General features: G+C 29.9%; 1 protein-coding gene across 4 annotated transcripts in view; it reads left to right on the top strand.

The window, feature by feature from the left end:
- The first annotated feature begins 10,849 nt into the window (after positions 1-10,849).
- LOC148233727 (zwei Ig domain protein zig-8-like) overlaps positions 10,850-17,160 on the top strand; it is a 130,619-nt gene continuing 124,308 nt past the window's right edge. Inside the window, exons 1-2 of one of the 4 annotated variants that reach the window (XM_088188564.1) lie at positions 10,850-10,942; positions 12,189-12,361. In XM_088188564.1, coding sequence (XP_088044690.1) covers positions 12,238-12,361 — 124 coding nt within the window. In that variant the 5' untranslated portion in view covers positions 10,850-10,942; positions 12,189-12,237. Of the gene's footprint in view, positions 10,959-12,107; positions 12,362-17,160 lie in introns of all 4 variants that reach the window. The other 3 variants (XM_088188563.1, XM_088188567.1, XM_088188566.1) reach the window with 3 other exon arrangements.

Below are 17,160 nucleotides of genomic sequence, written 5' to 3'. Positions count from 1 at the left end.
TGGTTTCATTTTTATAATTTTTTTATCTACATTAAATTTTAATGTTTGAGAACCCTAGGTGTGTAATAATTTCGTAGCCAGTGAGACTGAGGAATCTAATTAGAGTTTTATTACAATATATTTACATATGTGATAAATGGCGAGATGTTTTCTCCGAGCGATGACGGAGAAGCTGGCGCAGGGATGTTGTCTCTCTCTGCTACGATGGTGCTCGGTATGAAGGAGTTCCTCTTGGGATGTAAGCGCCCATGACAGAGTATTGTCCGCGGGCGGCAGGCTTCTGCTGGTCTCTTCGAGTGGCTGCTGGTCACCCCCTTCTCCTCATCAGAGTCCAGACTTAAGTATCCAGGGATGCAAAGCTTGCTGACCAATCGCAATTATGCAGCGATCATCCAGCCAGTCGCTACAGTCGCTTCTTAGAACGGCGAAATATATATGCGCCTTTGGAAAGCGACATTCACGTGATAAGCATTGTACAAGGTCGTATTGTAATGTAACGGGAATCTTGTGGATCCGGTGATTTATTATATCCGTGATCGTTTCGTAACAAAAAAATATTCTCTCAATGACTGAGAATATTTACTGTAAGAATAAAACTCGTGTTATTTATGTGGTCGTAACGAGGGCTTCCTTGTTGTTTTGAGACAAAGCTCTTTTCAATAGTGGTCATCTGTGTTGTCGCTATAAAATTATGTTGTATTTTTGGATTGATGTTATTATTTAATTTTTCAAAAGAGGTATATATTTTAAATGTTTTTAAGTAATCTAAGTCGTTGTTTTAATGCACTATTTGGGTATGTCAAGTTTTTTTGCAATTAATTAAAGTCCATTATGTTCATGTATGTTGTTCTTATTTTCTGATCTTGTCCTACACTTCTATTGATTTCTATTGATTAAAGATAACCAATTAAAAAAAATTAATAGTTAAAATTAACGTAGTTGAAGAATATGTTTGGCATGTTTTGTTATAAAAGTTTAACTAAAGTATAAAAGCATATTATATAAAGTTTGCGAAAGGAAAACTCTTACTATATGTGTACCTAGCAAGCGGCGGTTTAATCAATTTTGTTCTAGAGATTTATTCTTGTAAGATTAACCTCGTTTTTAAAACCTGTGAATTTTAATAAATATGTTCTTGAAGAAATTTCTAGCAGAACCAATTGTAGCGATTGAAAAATTAGTAGAAAAATTCAATTCCACTTCATAGGCACTACAAGCATATGAGTGTCAAATATATGCACGTTTTTTTTCAAGATTAAAAAATATAATATATACCGAATTATAGGTTGATCCTATCCACAATATTAATATATGTTCTAAAGCCTGTAAAATAATTTAAATGGCATGAATTGCACTGAAATGTTTTTTTACAATGAAGTTTGGATATATGCAACGATTTATTTATAAAATAAGGGAAGTGTATTATGATTATATTATTTTCAAAAGTGGTTTTATTATGTAAAAATACATAATATTAAAATAAGCGTAAATTTATGAGATAACCCATTTGATCACACTAATTTTATGTGCAGGGCGATTAGACCTTGCTCAAACGTATACTTAGAAAATAAATAAATATAATCTAAATAAAATTAAAACAAATGGTTCCTGACAAGTCATCAATTTCGGGCTATCCCTTGTAAATGGTCGGACGATTCCCTTTTTAACGGCTCCGGCGCGTTATACTATTCGGAAAATCCTTCGGCCATAGGTTAACTGCCCTAGCCAGGACGATCAGGACCGTCCCAGATCCCCCGGGGAGCCCCAGTATCGGGAAACGGGTCCGAGTGCGAAGTTTTCGGGGGCTAGTTATTGCGGGCCAGATGTAGGCAATAACTGATGTCGCTTATTGTGGCCCCGGGACTTTGCCGGAATGAGATAAGTGCGTAGTTTGCGGCCCGGCCGCCATAATGCCGGCGGCGGCGATTTTCCGTGGGCAATAAAATAAAGAGCTAAATAAAATCACACACGAAGCGACCGTCCCCTTATAAATAATGAATGAAATTGCAAATGTTTATAACAATCTAGTGGTGCGCTGAGGGCAAATCGTCACATTTTTGCCCTAGTCATAGCGCCGAGGGTTAAATATTCAGAGATTTTATTAGGCGTAAACTTTGACGTAAAAATACACATTTTATATCTATATATTTTTTTTAATAATTTGCATATATCAAATAAATTTGTTTATATTGACAAATGTAATGTTTTATAATTAAAAATACTAAAATATATCATTGTTTTTAATATAGATACAAAGTTTTTAATAGTTTTGAATATCACGTGCAGTTATTAGTACACCCATACCTCGCTTTACGGCTTAGATACGTTCCACGAAACTTGGCCGCAAAGCGAAAAGCCGTATAACGAATCAATTATTCTAATACAAATTCATACAAATTCAATGGGATCGATTCCAAATTTGTTAAATATGTAACATGGTTTATCATTTAAAATGCATTTTATCTTTTTATTTCATTTAAATCAAAAATACATACATAACAAGTACATACATTTGTACATAAAATAATAACAGACTCCAAAAACCAACAATAATCCATAAACAAAAATGAAACAACTTCATGTTACATAAAATATGTGTATGAATACATACATAATTTTTTTTAAAATGGCTTTAATCTGAAGACGATGAAGAAGTTGTAACCTGCAGATCACTGTCGTTCTCATTTTTCGCTGGTAAGGATGGGCCTGGCTTAAAAAAATTGTCCAACGTTGTTTGTCTTGCCTTTTTGTCTCTTTCGTTCTTCAGTGATTATTAACAGCTAATGGCTGAGTTAATTCTCGAGAAGCTTTAACGCTACGTTCGACGTCAGGATCGTTTTCAAGGAAGATGTTTATTCCTTGTTCGAAATAGGAAAAAGCTTTTGACAATTTTTTTGATGTTAGCTGTTTGAATACAACAGGCTCTGTCTCTTCATCAAATGCCGGTTTTGCTTGCAACTGAATGAGTTCCTTATATGAAAGGGGTTCCCTATCAGCTTCAAGTAGATCAAGCACATCACGTTCGTTCAAACCTTCAAAGCCGAGATCATGTGCTAGATCCAAAATGTTTTGCCTAATTTCAGGAAGGCAATTAACTTCTGCATCAGTACTTTTTACACATTCTGGCCATTTTTTTCCAAACATGGGTCATTGTTGTTAATTTTAATTCCTTCCATGATTCACTGATGCTGTCAACAGCATCCTTGATGTTATAGTTTTTCAAAAATGTTTTAATTGAAGATTTACCATCGGTTTCCCTTATAAGTTGTCGGAAAGTTCGGCGTAGGTAATATGCCTTAAAAGTGGCTATTGCACCCTGATCCATTGGTTGGATCAGAGCTGTTGTATTTTTCGGAAGGTACTCAATCATGACATCTTCAGATAGTTCGGATAAATTAGTAGGATGCCCTGGTGCATTATCCAAAATTAGCAAAGCCTTGTTGCTTAAGTTATTGTCTCGCAAATATTTTTTCACTTCTGTGCAAAAGTGATTTTTGAACCAATTCTCTAAAGTAGCTTTAGTCATCCAAGCTTTCTTGTTGGATCTCCATATGACGGATAGTTGATTTTTATTTAGTCCTTTAAGAGGCCTTGGATTTTCGGACAAATATATTAAAAGTGGTTTTAGCTTAAAATCACCCGCGGCGTTTGCACCAAGTAGCAAAGTTAATCGTTCTTTAGACACCTTATAACCAGGCGCAGATTTTTCGGTTTTTGAAATGTACGTGCAATCAGGCATTCGCTTCCAATAAAGCCCTGTTTCGTCTACGTTAAACACTTGTTCAGGTTTATGACCACCTCTTTCAATAATTCCCTTTAAAATGTTGGGATATTCCTTAGATGCGGCCTCATCGGCGCTAACTGCTTCACCTTTCATTTTAAAATTATGCAAATTAAATCTATTTTTAAATTTTTTAAAAAATCGACATAAAAAAAAAGTTTTTTTGCCGTTATAGCGAAACATTTTAGGCCGTAAATCGAAAACGTGCATTAATTGAAGAGGACCGTTATAGCGAAAGGCCATATAAAGAGCGGCCATATAGCGAGGTATGGGTGTATATATGTATGCTTATTATTACTGTGGTATGCATCACATAGTCTCTAGTAAGACATTCAATGGTCATGTTGGACCAGATTTAAAGTTGATTAGAAAGTCTCAGTAGCTCCATTTGGCGCAAATTTAATTGAACTATTTAATTATTTTTTTATTTGGGAAATGAAAGGTAATATTGAATTTCGTTGGAGAACTGCTAAAAACTGTTTTGTGATAAATATAAAATAAATTTATTTTTAGTTACCTTAACCACGTGCGTAATATTTCATATATAGAGGTATATGTGTATTGATTTGAAGTTTTTATAATAAATCGTTTAAATTCATATCCGTTACTTGCATTCTTAAGATACTGTATATACGATTTACTCACTTTATATCGAGTCGTTGCGTAAAACGTCCGAAACTTCTAATTGACGTCATAAAAAATATAACAAAAAAACTTTTTTACGTGGCGTATTGTAAATTGCATCTGTTATGGGAGTTGGTTTCGACTTTTACAACGGTTCTTTCGCGTTAACATTCTTTGCCCTTCGGAATCGTTTAATTTTATCGACAATTTAACAGGCCGTTAATTTAATGATAAACCCTTGATTGAGATGTTCTTCCGACAAGAAGCCACTCCAACAACACTTTAGTTTAGTCTAACGAGATGCGGCTTTGATTCGATGAATTCTATTTAACGAGACGGGTGGAGATTAAAAAGACAATATACTAATCGATCGAAAATTCACAGAACCGTACGCTTCTAAGAATATTATTTTAAGTCACATGGAAAATTATCATGAATATGAAATATATATATTTGATGAAATTCAATGTTAATGGTACGTCTATCGCAAATTAATTTTAGAACTATGTATAACTTTTGACAGGATGAATAACGTATTCATAAACGATATTTCAATATGTCTAAAGATAAATGTTTTTGACCAACGCCTGTTACGCACTATATAAACTATTATAAAATATATTTTAGTATTATAATAATAATTTTGATAAATCTAAATTATTTAACTTAGTAAATATTGATAGGATAGTTTAAAATATAATTGAACTACATTTACAACATTAAAAGAAAAGGTTTAAATAAAGGATTTGTATCACAATATATATTTTTGAATATTGAAATTGATTGAATATAAATCCGAAGATAATTAATTATGCTACCTTATTTTTTTCATAGGGATAACGATATGTATGAAGAAAGTGTAATACAAATGGCCAGATGCAAAACCACAATAGATCGATCGACAGTTTCTAAATTCGTCACTGAGTATCCATCGGAATGTTGTGTCACGATTCGAACTTCTAATTTAGAGAATGTCATCTGTGTTTACTGCTACGTGGTTATTTTGACTTTCTTATTATTAGATGAATGCTCGTATAATTTATTTTTAAGTGTAATTTTATGCGTGTATCATAATAAAAAGCAATTAAAAACATTGAATCTCCAACAGCCCGCAGACCACATGGCGATTGATCATTATGGTCAAATAATTGGTTTTTTAATAGTTAGAGGGGCTGTTTTTTTTTGTAATAACATAATAAACGATCAGTTTTGATCCTAATTTATTGATTAGGGTATCTATTATAAAATATAGTAATGATTTTTAGTAAATAATATAACTAATCTTGTACGTTGATCTAATGGAATATACATAGTATGTGCTTATTAACCTTGTACTTGTATTAAAAGCTAAGCAAACGCTCGACTAGACTTATGTCCTTTTTCCTCAATTCTGAAAATGATGACTCACATTGATGAGTCTTATTAGGACTTTGTTACATTTAATTGACTAAATTAATTGGTTTATTAATAGGAAATTAAATTAGATTATTACCAGGAATTTACAATATTAAATATCTATTAATAATTTTTGGATCAATATTTAAGAAAATTTTTACATTATTAGTAAATAAATGACATGCATATTGAACATATGTAGATATATTTTATGTTACAAAAAGTGACTTTAAAGAGGATAGAGCTATTTCAGAAGACGATCCAGCCTTTATAGACTTGCATGCCACCGGAGTTATTTCAGTACAGACTGGAATCTTGTCATACTATGCACGCACTTACTTTGCAGTGTTTCTTTATATAAAAAAGATTGTAACGCAAAAATGCGATTGCCGGAACAATCCAGTAAATTATTGGAATTTTTGTAACAGAGCCAACGAACAAAATGGAAGTGACTCAATAAGTATTGTAAATAAAGTTTTGCGCAAGTTTTCGAAAAATATATAAAAAAAAATAGAGGAGAATCTGAAGTGTGGCTATTATTATAATAGCGTACGGGACTTGGCACCAATACTATACTATATCTTAGATGCATACGAAGAGTAGATGATAGCTTCTATTATGAGGCGATGATGTAACATTGACACGGTAACCTATGATTTTGAAAAGCTTCAATTAAAAAAAGCACTAAAAGTAATCATTAACATTCCAACGTATAATTATGAAAAATCAAATCGTGATTTGTATGTTCGTATGTGTTGATTTAACCCGTTCTCGTATAATAGATTTTTTGTGAGATTGCATTCTACCAAATTAAATTGCCATTTGTAGAGGCAATGTGAAGAATGTTGAGCTGCTGGATGCTCACCAACACGTAACCATATGTTTGGTTTCGGATCACCCTATTACAAATTGATGCACGTGTACATGTGTTTGTTTAAGTGTTTGTGTGTGTATGAATTGGGTTGCGTGAAGTTGCGGTCAATGTCAAAATCATCAGTAAATATATATATATAAATATATATATATATATATATATATATATATATATATATATATATATATATATATATATATATATATATATATATATATATATTATTTATTTATTTTATTTTATTTTATTAATTTATTTAGCTTAATAGCTAATCTTTACATCTAACAAATTTAGTAAGCATATATTAAAATATATAAAAAATACATAACAGAAAGAAAAAATAAAAATATACAATAATAAAGACTTAATATTATAATTTATTTCTATATGTACGAAGGTGTTTTTTTGTTCCATTTATGAAACCCGTTATATTTTTGCTGTTTCGGATTTCTCTTGGAAGACTATTATGTAAATCAAAACCTCCGTACATAACTCCCCTAGTCGTACTCGTTTTCTTATACTTAATTATCTTTAAATTTTCTCTATTTCTAGTATTATATTTATGTACATCTTTATTTCTTATTAAATACTTATTAAAATATTCTGGTAACATATTATTTTCTAACCTTTATATAAATACTAAAACATTCATACTCAATATTTCTTGAACATTCAACCATTCTAATCTATCAATCATACTTTTACAATTAGTTAATCTATTTTTATTTAAGATTACTCTCATTGCCCTATTTTGTAATTTTTGCAACATTTGTTTGTCTAATTTATTTAACATATTTAATAGTGTTGCACAATTATTAAAATGGGGCAATATTATACTATTGTACATTTTTTTTTTGTATTTATACTTAATATATTTCTTAATCTAGATAATAAACCTATTTTTCTACTATTTTTTTTTAATATGTAATTACAATGTTCTTTAAAATTTAATTTTGTATCAACAATTACTCCTAAATATTTTATATTATCCACTATTTCTATACTAGAGTTATTTATTACTATTTTGGTACTATTATCTAACACATTTTTATAATTAATAAACATACATTTAGTTTTATTCTCATTTAATTTAAGTACATTATTCTTTAACCATATTTCTAATATACTTAATTCATTATTTAAATTATTTACAATTTCTTTAATGTTATCACCTATGCAATACATTAATGTGTCATCCGCAAATAGATGAATTTGACATTTTTTCACGTTATTAACTATATCATTAATATACAAAACAAATAACAATGGTCCCAATTTAGACCCTTGTGGTACTCCATAAGACACTAATTTCTCTTCAGAATATACATTATTTATTTTAACTTTTTGTTTTCTTTTATATAAGTAATTATTAAACCATCTTAAAACTATATCACTTATACCTATACTCTCCAATTTCTTTAACATTATTTTTCTGTCTATTGTTTCGAAGGCTCTCTTGAAATCCAAGAAAACTGCTCCAATGATTTTGTTTGTATCCTTAGCCAACAGCCAATCATTTATCACTACTTGTAATGCAGTTTCAGTGGAATGCTTTTCTCTGAATCCCGATTGTTGTTCACATATTATGTTTTGAGAAGTAATAAATTAAATATATATATATTTTTTTTTTTGGAATCTCTGGATTCATCGCGACTTTTTCTTACTTGTATTTTATATTTCGGCCGTGATTTTCCGGCCATGATCACGAATTGCTTGCGACTGCCGCTCTTGTTCTTGACCTTGTCATATATACTCTTTTCGGTGGGGCATTATTAATTATATTAATTAATTGTCCATTTGTATTGGATGAGTCATTTGTGTCTGTGTTAATGTTTTTGTCTAATGGTGTTGCAATTTGGCCGGTGACATTTTATTGTGATTTTATTTTTCGTAATGACTCTAAAACCGGAAGCCAAGATTTCGATAATATGCTACTGTCATCTCTTTTGTTTATAGCGATTTTTTTGTGGATCTCTATTTCGAGTGCTTCTAATTTCGTACGAACAAAAAGTTTTTTTTATATTAGCTATAGTTGTTGTGCTGTTAAAATCAATCTTGTGGTCTTCAGTAAAACTATGTTCGGCTAAAGTAGAATTGCTCTTGAATTTTTTTACATCATTTTTATGTTCGTTTTCTCTGTGTGCGATGCGTCTGTTAGACTGTCCAATGTAGATTTTTTCGCAATCTGCACATGAGATTTTGTATACCCCTTGGGATTCATTTTTTAGATGATCTTTACCGTTAGGAAGCATTGAACTAATTTTGTTTTTGGACTGAAAAATAGCTCTGATTTTGTGCTTCGTTAGGGTTCTTCCGATCTTTTCTGTTACCCCTTGGATGTATGGAAGACGTGCATGTCCTATGTAATTTTTTTCAATTTTCTTTGTTTTCTTCTTTGTTTCTTTCAAGTTTTCTTTTATAAAACCATTTGATTGTAGTGCTATTTTCACGGGTTTGAGTTCATCGTCGATATGTTCTTTGTCGGCTAATATTTTAGCTCTATTGAATAAAGAGGTTGCTACCGATTTGATCTGTGCTGGATGATGGTGGGAATTTGCATGTGGATACCTATTGGTGTGTGTATTTTTTCTGAATATTGTGTGTCCTAGATAGCCGTCTTCTTTTTTTATGATTAGTGTGTCCAGGAAGGGTAATTGGCAATTTTCTTCAATTTCTATAGTAAATTTTATTTTCGGATGTTGGGTGTTGAGAAAATTAAGGAACACATCCAAGTCCTCTCTTCCGTGAGGCCACACTGCAAATATGTCATCTACATATCTTAACCAGATTTTTGGTTTTTTAATCGATTTTTCTAAGGCTGTTGTTTCAAATTATTCCATAAATAAATTAGCTATTACTGGTGATAGTGGTGAACCCATAGATGCTCCTTCAACTTGTTTATAGAAATCCACTTTATAGATCAAATATGTGGAGTTTAGACAGTGTTTTGTTAATTCCATAATGTGTTTCGGCGGGTTATGTTTCTTAATAATGTAGTTATTTCTAAAGTTGCTGTTGATAACATTTAACGACGTTTTAACCTACGCAATAGTGGTATAAATGCCCTTTGTTTTGTACATTTTCAGGCCGGTTTTATGGTCACCGGCGGAGCCCTAAAGAGTCACGATCGCGTTCTTTATTCTTGTCCGTTACGGTCAAGACACTTGAGAACGCCGATCTTGCGCGAGCTATCCAGCTTTTCAACGAGCTTGCCAAACAGAAGAATGTTTTTGGCGATAGCTATGAGTAGCTAGAAAAAATATTTGGGATTGTGCTCATATTTTTAATAATTATTGTTTGTATAATAATTGTCATCATTGGAAAAATCTGTAAAGTCTTGGTTGTCATTTTTCTAATAATAAATTAGTAAATGATGCAACAAATTTTTATAATTTAATTATTTATTTAGAAAAAAAATCATATCTTTTAAATAAAAATGGCATTGATAGTTTTATACTAACAAAATATTTGATATTTAACCAGTTTAATGCTTAAGCTTATTTAGCATATCTATTAATCTTTGTTTTAGTATATTTTCATTAAAATCATCTTTATATTATGGCGTTATACATAATTTCTTAAGATAACGTTTTAATGTAAATGTAAAAATAACTGTTACTCTTGACAAAGATAAAATGTTTAATAAGCGTTTGCAAATATTGCTTGTGTAACGTTTAAGCTAGGATATTCTACACTTTCAGCTAACAAGAGCAAACCTCGGACAAAAATAAAAACAAACTCAGCTGGCAAAAACTAATTCGGTTTACTCGCTTTAAGTTACAAGCCGCGAACCGAAAAGTTAAATAATAACTAACAAACACTAACAACTATGATTTTATTATTTACCAGAGCGCATTGGATTCGTGTATGCAAATAACAATTTGCGCTTTCAAGCTTATTTAGAATACGCCTTATATTTAGTAAATTATATATACATAAATACAAAATTATTACAACGAAAGCAAAAATAACAGAACGGGCGAGAGATAAAGTAACTTGTTTTAAAATAATGATATTTAGTTTACGTTGAAAAAATTGTTTGATGATTTATATATTAAGTGGTTGATTGTCAAAAAGTCCTGATTATGGACATTGACCGCAGCGTGCGTACTCAAATAACTTTGTTTTATTTTGTTGTTATCCCGCCGCGGAAAGAATAGTTTTTGAACCTTGTCAGTTTATAATCGGGCGCCTTACGCGCTGGACCACGTGTTAATCGATTTTAGTGTTTCTTAAGTTTTGTTATTGTTGTGATGTTTTAGTTTGTGGTAAAAATATATTAATGTGCATATATGCGATTAATAATAATTAAAATAATTTATAACATTAAGTTAAATTGTACAGGCAATTTAAAATTGAGATGTATGGCACAATACAAGCGGTCTATAAGATAATGACACAAAAGTTAAAACATCCTTGTGATGGGCTAAGGATAAATTGAAACAAATTGAGCTCTAGTCTGGCCGGCTTATTGGATTAATTTTTATATCACTTCTAAAATTAAACTATTATTAAAGAGCAAATTGCAGCTATTAATACATACAATATTTAAAGTTAAGCTAACATACCTGAAAATCTAAAAAAAATCAGAATTATCATATATTTATATACCTATAAATTATATGTTAAGAAATATTAGCAATAAATTAAAACCTTAATGGAGCATCTGTACTTTTTATAGGAAATTTTATATCAGTGTTTTTACATCTCTTTATTCATTGCCATTTTGTTCAATATTGTTCTGAGTTACAATGGGATCTTACATGTTTTTATTATATGCTAGAAAAATACTAATTACTACATTTATGAAATATATATCAAATGTAAAAATTGACATATTTTTTATAGTAGAGTATTTACTGTTTATAAGATAGAAGCTTTTAAGTTCGTTCTACTTAATAATTATAATAACCAGATATAAGATAAACATTTTAGATTTTAATTTGTATTAAATTTGTTTTGATTAAAATTAATATTATTCTAGCGTTGTTTTTACATGTTTTAATTATTGGCAAATTATGTAAGACAGTCTCTTATTATATTATATTTTTTAAATTGATTTACCTGTTATTTTAAAAAGTATTTTCGATGTCTATCGCGCATTTGCGTAATATAACATCACATTAGTCGATTAAATCAAAGTTAACACATAATCACAAAGGTGTAAAAAAGGTTTTAATGAAGCTCTTCACATCTTCAACATCATTTGATTAGCGTCCTATTTGTCAATACTTCAAAGCCATCCGGTAGCATCATCGAGTTAATTAATTAATATTATAAATACCAGCATGCATATTCGAGATTCCGTACCAAAATATGTTTGTATACCCATATATATTATTCTCGTGCTTTATGGGTATATTTGCGTGTTTTGATTGCCCTCTACTTGGAAGTTCGCTCATGTCTCACGAGATTAAACGACGCGTCTTTCAGAGTTGAGGCATAATAAAACGTGTGCATGTGTCAACATTTTATTGACAGTGTTTTTAAGTGATATTTGTTTATGTGCAATAGTGATAGTGTGATCTGAAAAGTTTTAACGTCGTACGAACACAGTTGCGAAATGTACGGCTTTCGCGGTGATTGTTCGTGCGGCAGAGGGAAAAGACACTTCATTTTCGGCACAAGCTGTCACACGATGCTGAGCACCGTTGTTTTCCTGATTACAATCAACCCGGCTTTCACAGGTAAGGGTGCTGGTGAAATGTGGATGTTTACCGCATGTGACTAAATTACATATAAGTATTTGCATGTGTATTCTAAGCAGACATGAATAGTATCTATTATTCGTAATATTTTTATCATTGTTCTAAAAATATTGTTTTTATTTTTACATTGAATTTAAAAAAATGTTTGTGACTTTTAACAGTATTATTAGATTATCCCTAAAATATTGCGTTTTTAATAAGAGCCGTTTTTTAGTATACGGCAAAAATCAAAGGTATTAATTATCAACAACATTGCTCTTTATATAGCGCAATGTTGTTGATAATTAATACCTTTGATTTTTACCGCAAGTTACATTGATAGATTAAAAACAAATAAAAACATTCGATTATTCGATTATTCGAAAAAATAGTAAAACATTATATTGATTATATTAAACATGATCAAGTCCATAGCAAAATAAAAATAATAATTAAATTAGGTAAGTGCAGGTAAATTTTTGTATTATTAAAAATGACAACATTTTTTAGTGATATATTACACTAAAAAATATTGTCTTATAATTTTAAGTAATTTGCACTTACCTAATTTGATTATTATTTTTATTTTGCTTTGGACTTGGATCATTTTTAATATAATAAATATGACGTTTTACTATTTTTTTATCTGAAAAGAATAAGTATTTCAATATAATCGAATGTTTTTTAATTTATCGTTGTAACTAGGGATTGCAATATCAGAAAAAAATGACTTTTGGTACTACCGGTAGCTTCATAAGATTCCCATGTCATCTGGACGAAGTACTGTTACACGAAATAGTATGTTTTATCTCTTTCTTCGTTGCATGCGACACCACTCCCACTTTTATTTCTAAGGGATCGGCGTCAGTCCTGGATTGTTAAATGAATAAATTTGATTAACCTACAATACCACTAACTTCATTCCATAATTTTGCTACTTATGTATCTGATTTTTTTAATTTTGCGTGACAATTTTAACGATTTTTTAAAATAAATATAATTATTAAAGTCATTATTAAATGTATTTCTACTATTTTTGTTTCCAAAAGCAATAACCTATTTATATTTATTATAAGAGAAGAGCATTATTATATAATAAAAATAAAATGGTAAATATTTCTTTAGAAGCGCAGGGTAACACCCCCACGGTGTATGGCTGAAAGGCAAATAGTAGTGGATTCTAATTAGAATGTAACGGTAAACCGTCGCCTTCATAAGATTCCCATGTCGTCTGGACGAAGTACCGTTACACGAAATAGCATGCTTTATCTCTTTCTTCGTTGCGTGCGACACCACTCCTACTTTTATTTCTAGGGGATCGGCGTCAGTTCTGTATTGTTAAATGAATAAATTTGATTAACCTAAAATACCACTAACTTCATTTCATAATTTTGCAACTCATGTATCTGATTTTTTTAATTTTGCGCAAAATTTCAAAGTTTCTTTAAATAAAAATAATTATTATAGTCATAATTAAATGTGTTCCTACTATTTTGTTTCCAAAAGCAATAAAATATTTGTATTTATTATAAGAAAAGAGCATTATTACATAATAAAAATAAAATGGTGAATATTTCTTTAGAAGCGCAGGGTAACACCCCCACGGTGTATGGCTGAGAGGCAAATAGTAGTGGATTCTAATTAGAATGTAACGGTAAACCGTCGAGCTCGATAGGGAATCTTATGATGCTACCGGTATTACAATATCAAATACCGGTAGTACCGAAAATAGTTTTTATTAAATCTGCGCTTCTTATTTGTTGAACACGATATCTCCGTAGCTTAAAACTACGAAAATGACGTTGCCTATATTGCTTGAAAGCAGACGCGGAGAATAAAATAAGGCTCATTATAAGAGAGTAACCTAAGTGGTTGTATCATGGTAGGATAATATTATCCCTTTTAGTCCCAGAAGGTTGAAATATGGGCCACCTGTGCCGATATTTCAGTGCAATTTCATTTTTTTTAATTTAACCTGTGAGATATGCGCGTTAACATAAAAGGACATTTGCTTCATCTCAGGCAGGTCTAATGGTACCTAGCAGTTTCAGTAATTCAGTTATGTAACAGAGAAATCACTGCCTACCGGCCTTTTTTATGATAGGGATGGTTGGCGAAGTGAAAACAAAAGCAGGTATTACATACACGAAATTCTTTCTACTTTTTGTACATTTTTATCACTATTCAGAAATATTTTTACTTAAATAATTCACAAAATTTTTATATTGAAATAAAAAAATGTGTATGTTTTTTAAAAAAATTAAAAAAAAAATGTTTTTTTTTTTGCCACTAACTAAGAATAGGTTGTACTCTAAAATTACATTTAAATAAGTATTAACTAAAATATGTACATCAAATTTAACTTATCTTTTATTTTTTCAAGTAAATAAATATAATCTTTTTCTTTTATGGTTGTAATATATTAATTATATATATCATTGAAAGTATGTATACAAAAAAATGTTATATAATTTTAAATATTTTCTTTGTTTTCTTTTTTAAATAAATCGCATTTTGAACAAACAGATTTACAATTTTCTACGTACTCTTTTCTCTTAGGGTTTTTTCAGATAATCGTAACTGACAAAAAATAATAAATAATATAATTTATTTAAAAAATTTGCAAAAGGTGCTGTGGGTTCTAGTATAAAAATTAAGGAAGGATTAAGAAGCGGTCGATGAAAGACGATATAGTCCTAGATTTATTGTTGCAAAAAAAAAATACGTGGCGTTCTTATTTTTGATAATACAGGAAGATTAGTAAATGCGGCGATGAAAGTACTAAGCACATATATGTATGGGCAAGTGGCACCGTGTTTATGTTGACAATTTTAAAAATAGCGTTTTACTCGCAAAATATTTATTTGAACGGAAAACAGAACTTTGTAAGACTATCCAGAAAAATAGGAATCTGCTAGAAACTCAAGAATATAAAATTAAGGCCCCTGCAGATGAAACATGGTTTATCCAAATTTGGAAAGCAGATAAAAAAAGAGAATGATATCTAATTTTTATAATAGTCAGATGATGACAGAACGACCGGTCTTACAATATATGATACAATATAAGCCTCAAGGTGTAATGAATTTTAATAAATATATAAGGTGTTGATCGCGCCGATCAATACCTACATAGTTACGTAATATTTTGAAAAACAAAGGAATAAACAAAACAAAGTGTTTTTTTTATTTATTTTATTCGTTCAGTGTCTATCAAAATTTAAATCGTAACAGCAAAATTAAATGCAAAGATGCAGAATTCAGTGGAATCTATCGATTTTGAAGATATTTCACCAGTTTCTACTACATATTGCCGTTCCTATGCTCTTAATCTACCAGAAAGGCTTTCGGGTAAGCTGAAAAATCATGAGCTAATAAAAATAAAAAGTGGAGAAAAATACGTTAGAAGAAAATGTCGCGTTTGTTCAGCACATAGAATAAGGAAAGATATAGAATACATGTGCAGAATTTGTGAAATTCCTATTCATATTAACGAGTGTTTTTATACGTATCAAAAAATATTGAAATAGGTGAAAAAGTGTAAATAATAAATATAAATAGTGCTATTGTGATATAGTGATATAGTGTGGTTTTTAAGTGTAATGATGAAAATAAATGTGTCCGTGGCAGTTGTAAGCAGAAAAAGGACGTCGAAAAATTTGGTGAGTGCAAATTATATTATATTATAAACGGATATTTTTTATAAATCGTTTATACAAAAAGTTATAGGAGCATTTAAACATACATATTATTCAATTGTAAATAACTGGTTTATATCTATTGCAACCATTTTCAATTTACACAAAATATTAGGAATGAATAATACATATTTATTCATTCATAATTTTATTCTTTAGAGATTCTTTAAAGCGCAATAATGTATTGTTTTTCTTTAAATATTTAACTAAATGACGGCAATAAATTAATACGGTGATAATTTATCCGAATTGTGGCTTTTCCCCCAAGTTGAATTATTGCTGTTTTCCAAATGGTGAGGAAATATTAAAATAACAAACATTTGTTAAAATGTTTGTAAGTTAATGGATGATATTTTTTGAAAGTTCTTTGATTACTGTGTTATCTAATTTATCTACATATAATTTAATAACTACATAATCATTTTTTTTCTTAATTGACGTACTATTAACAGCGGATGTTTCGATTTCTTTTGATTGGATTCACTTTATGTTTACCTATCCAAACAGTTTTGAGCCTGAAATCTATTTCAGTTCAAGGAGTGTAACATAAAATATTATTTTTTATATAAAATAAATAATTATGGTTCATACATTTCATAAAATAATTCACGTACCCAAAAAAGGTGACGTCATATTGCATTGCGACGCATTGATATAAAACGACTCTTTTTATAAAAACTTGCAGTAAAATTTTACTTATTTTTCATTTGATAGTAAGTAGAAATAGTATACTACCATATCTGATTATCATATAGAGGCAAACTTGATGCTATCCCAGTATTTTTTTTAATAAAAGAAAACGCATGACGCTGGACTCATGCCTGAGTTCACAGCCACTAAAAAATGTTCTTTCAAGACTCGTATACAAATCCTCGGGTATTAAGCTGTTAATATAACTTATTTAAGAATATGTTTGTTTACAAATATATGTGCTAGTAAATATAGTAAACATTTTAGCAGAAAACTTTTTCATAGCAGGAAATAAGAATATTGATAGTCCATTATAAAATAGAGTCTTTCAACATGTCTTTACTTTGTAAGACAATTATTTTCACATGTAAATAATCTGGAACATCTTCAAACACAAGAATTTTGAAAAATT

The sequence above is a fragment of the Plectrocnemia conspersa genome, unplaced genomic scaffold (assembly GCF_051122295.1).
Source record: "Plectrocnemia conspersa isolate PC_06_02 unplaced genomic scaffold, ASM5112229v1 ptg000007l, whole genome shotgun sequence".
Lineage (NCBI taxonomy): Eukaryota > Metazoa > Arthropoda > Insecta > Trichoptera > Polycentropodidae > Plectrocnemia > Plectrocnemia conspersa.
This window is presented reverse-complemented; position numbering and strand designations above follow the sequence as displayed.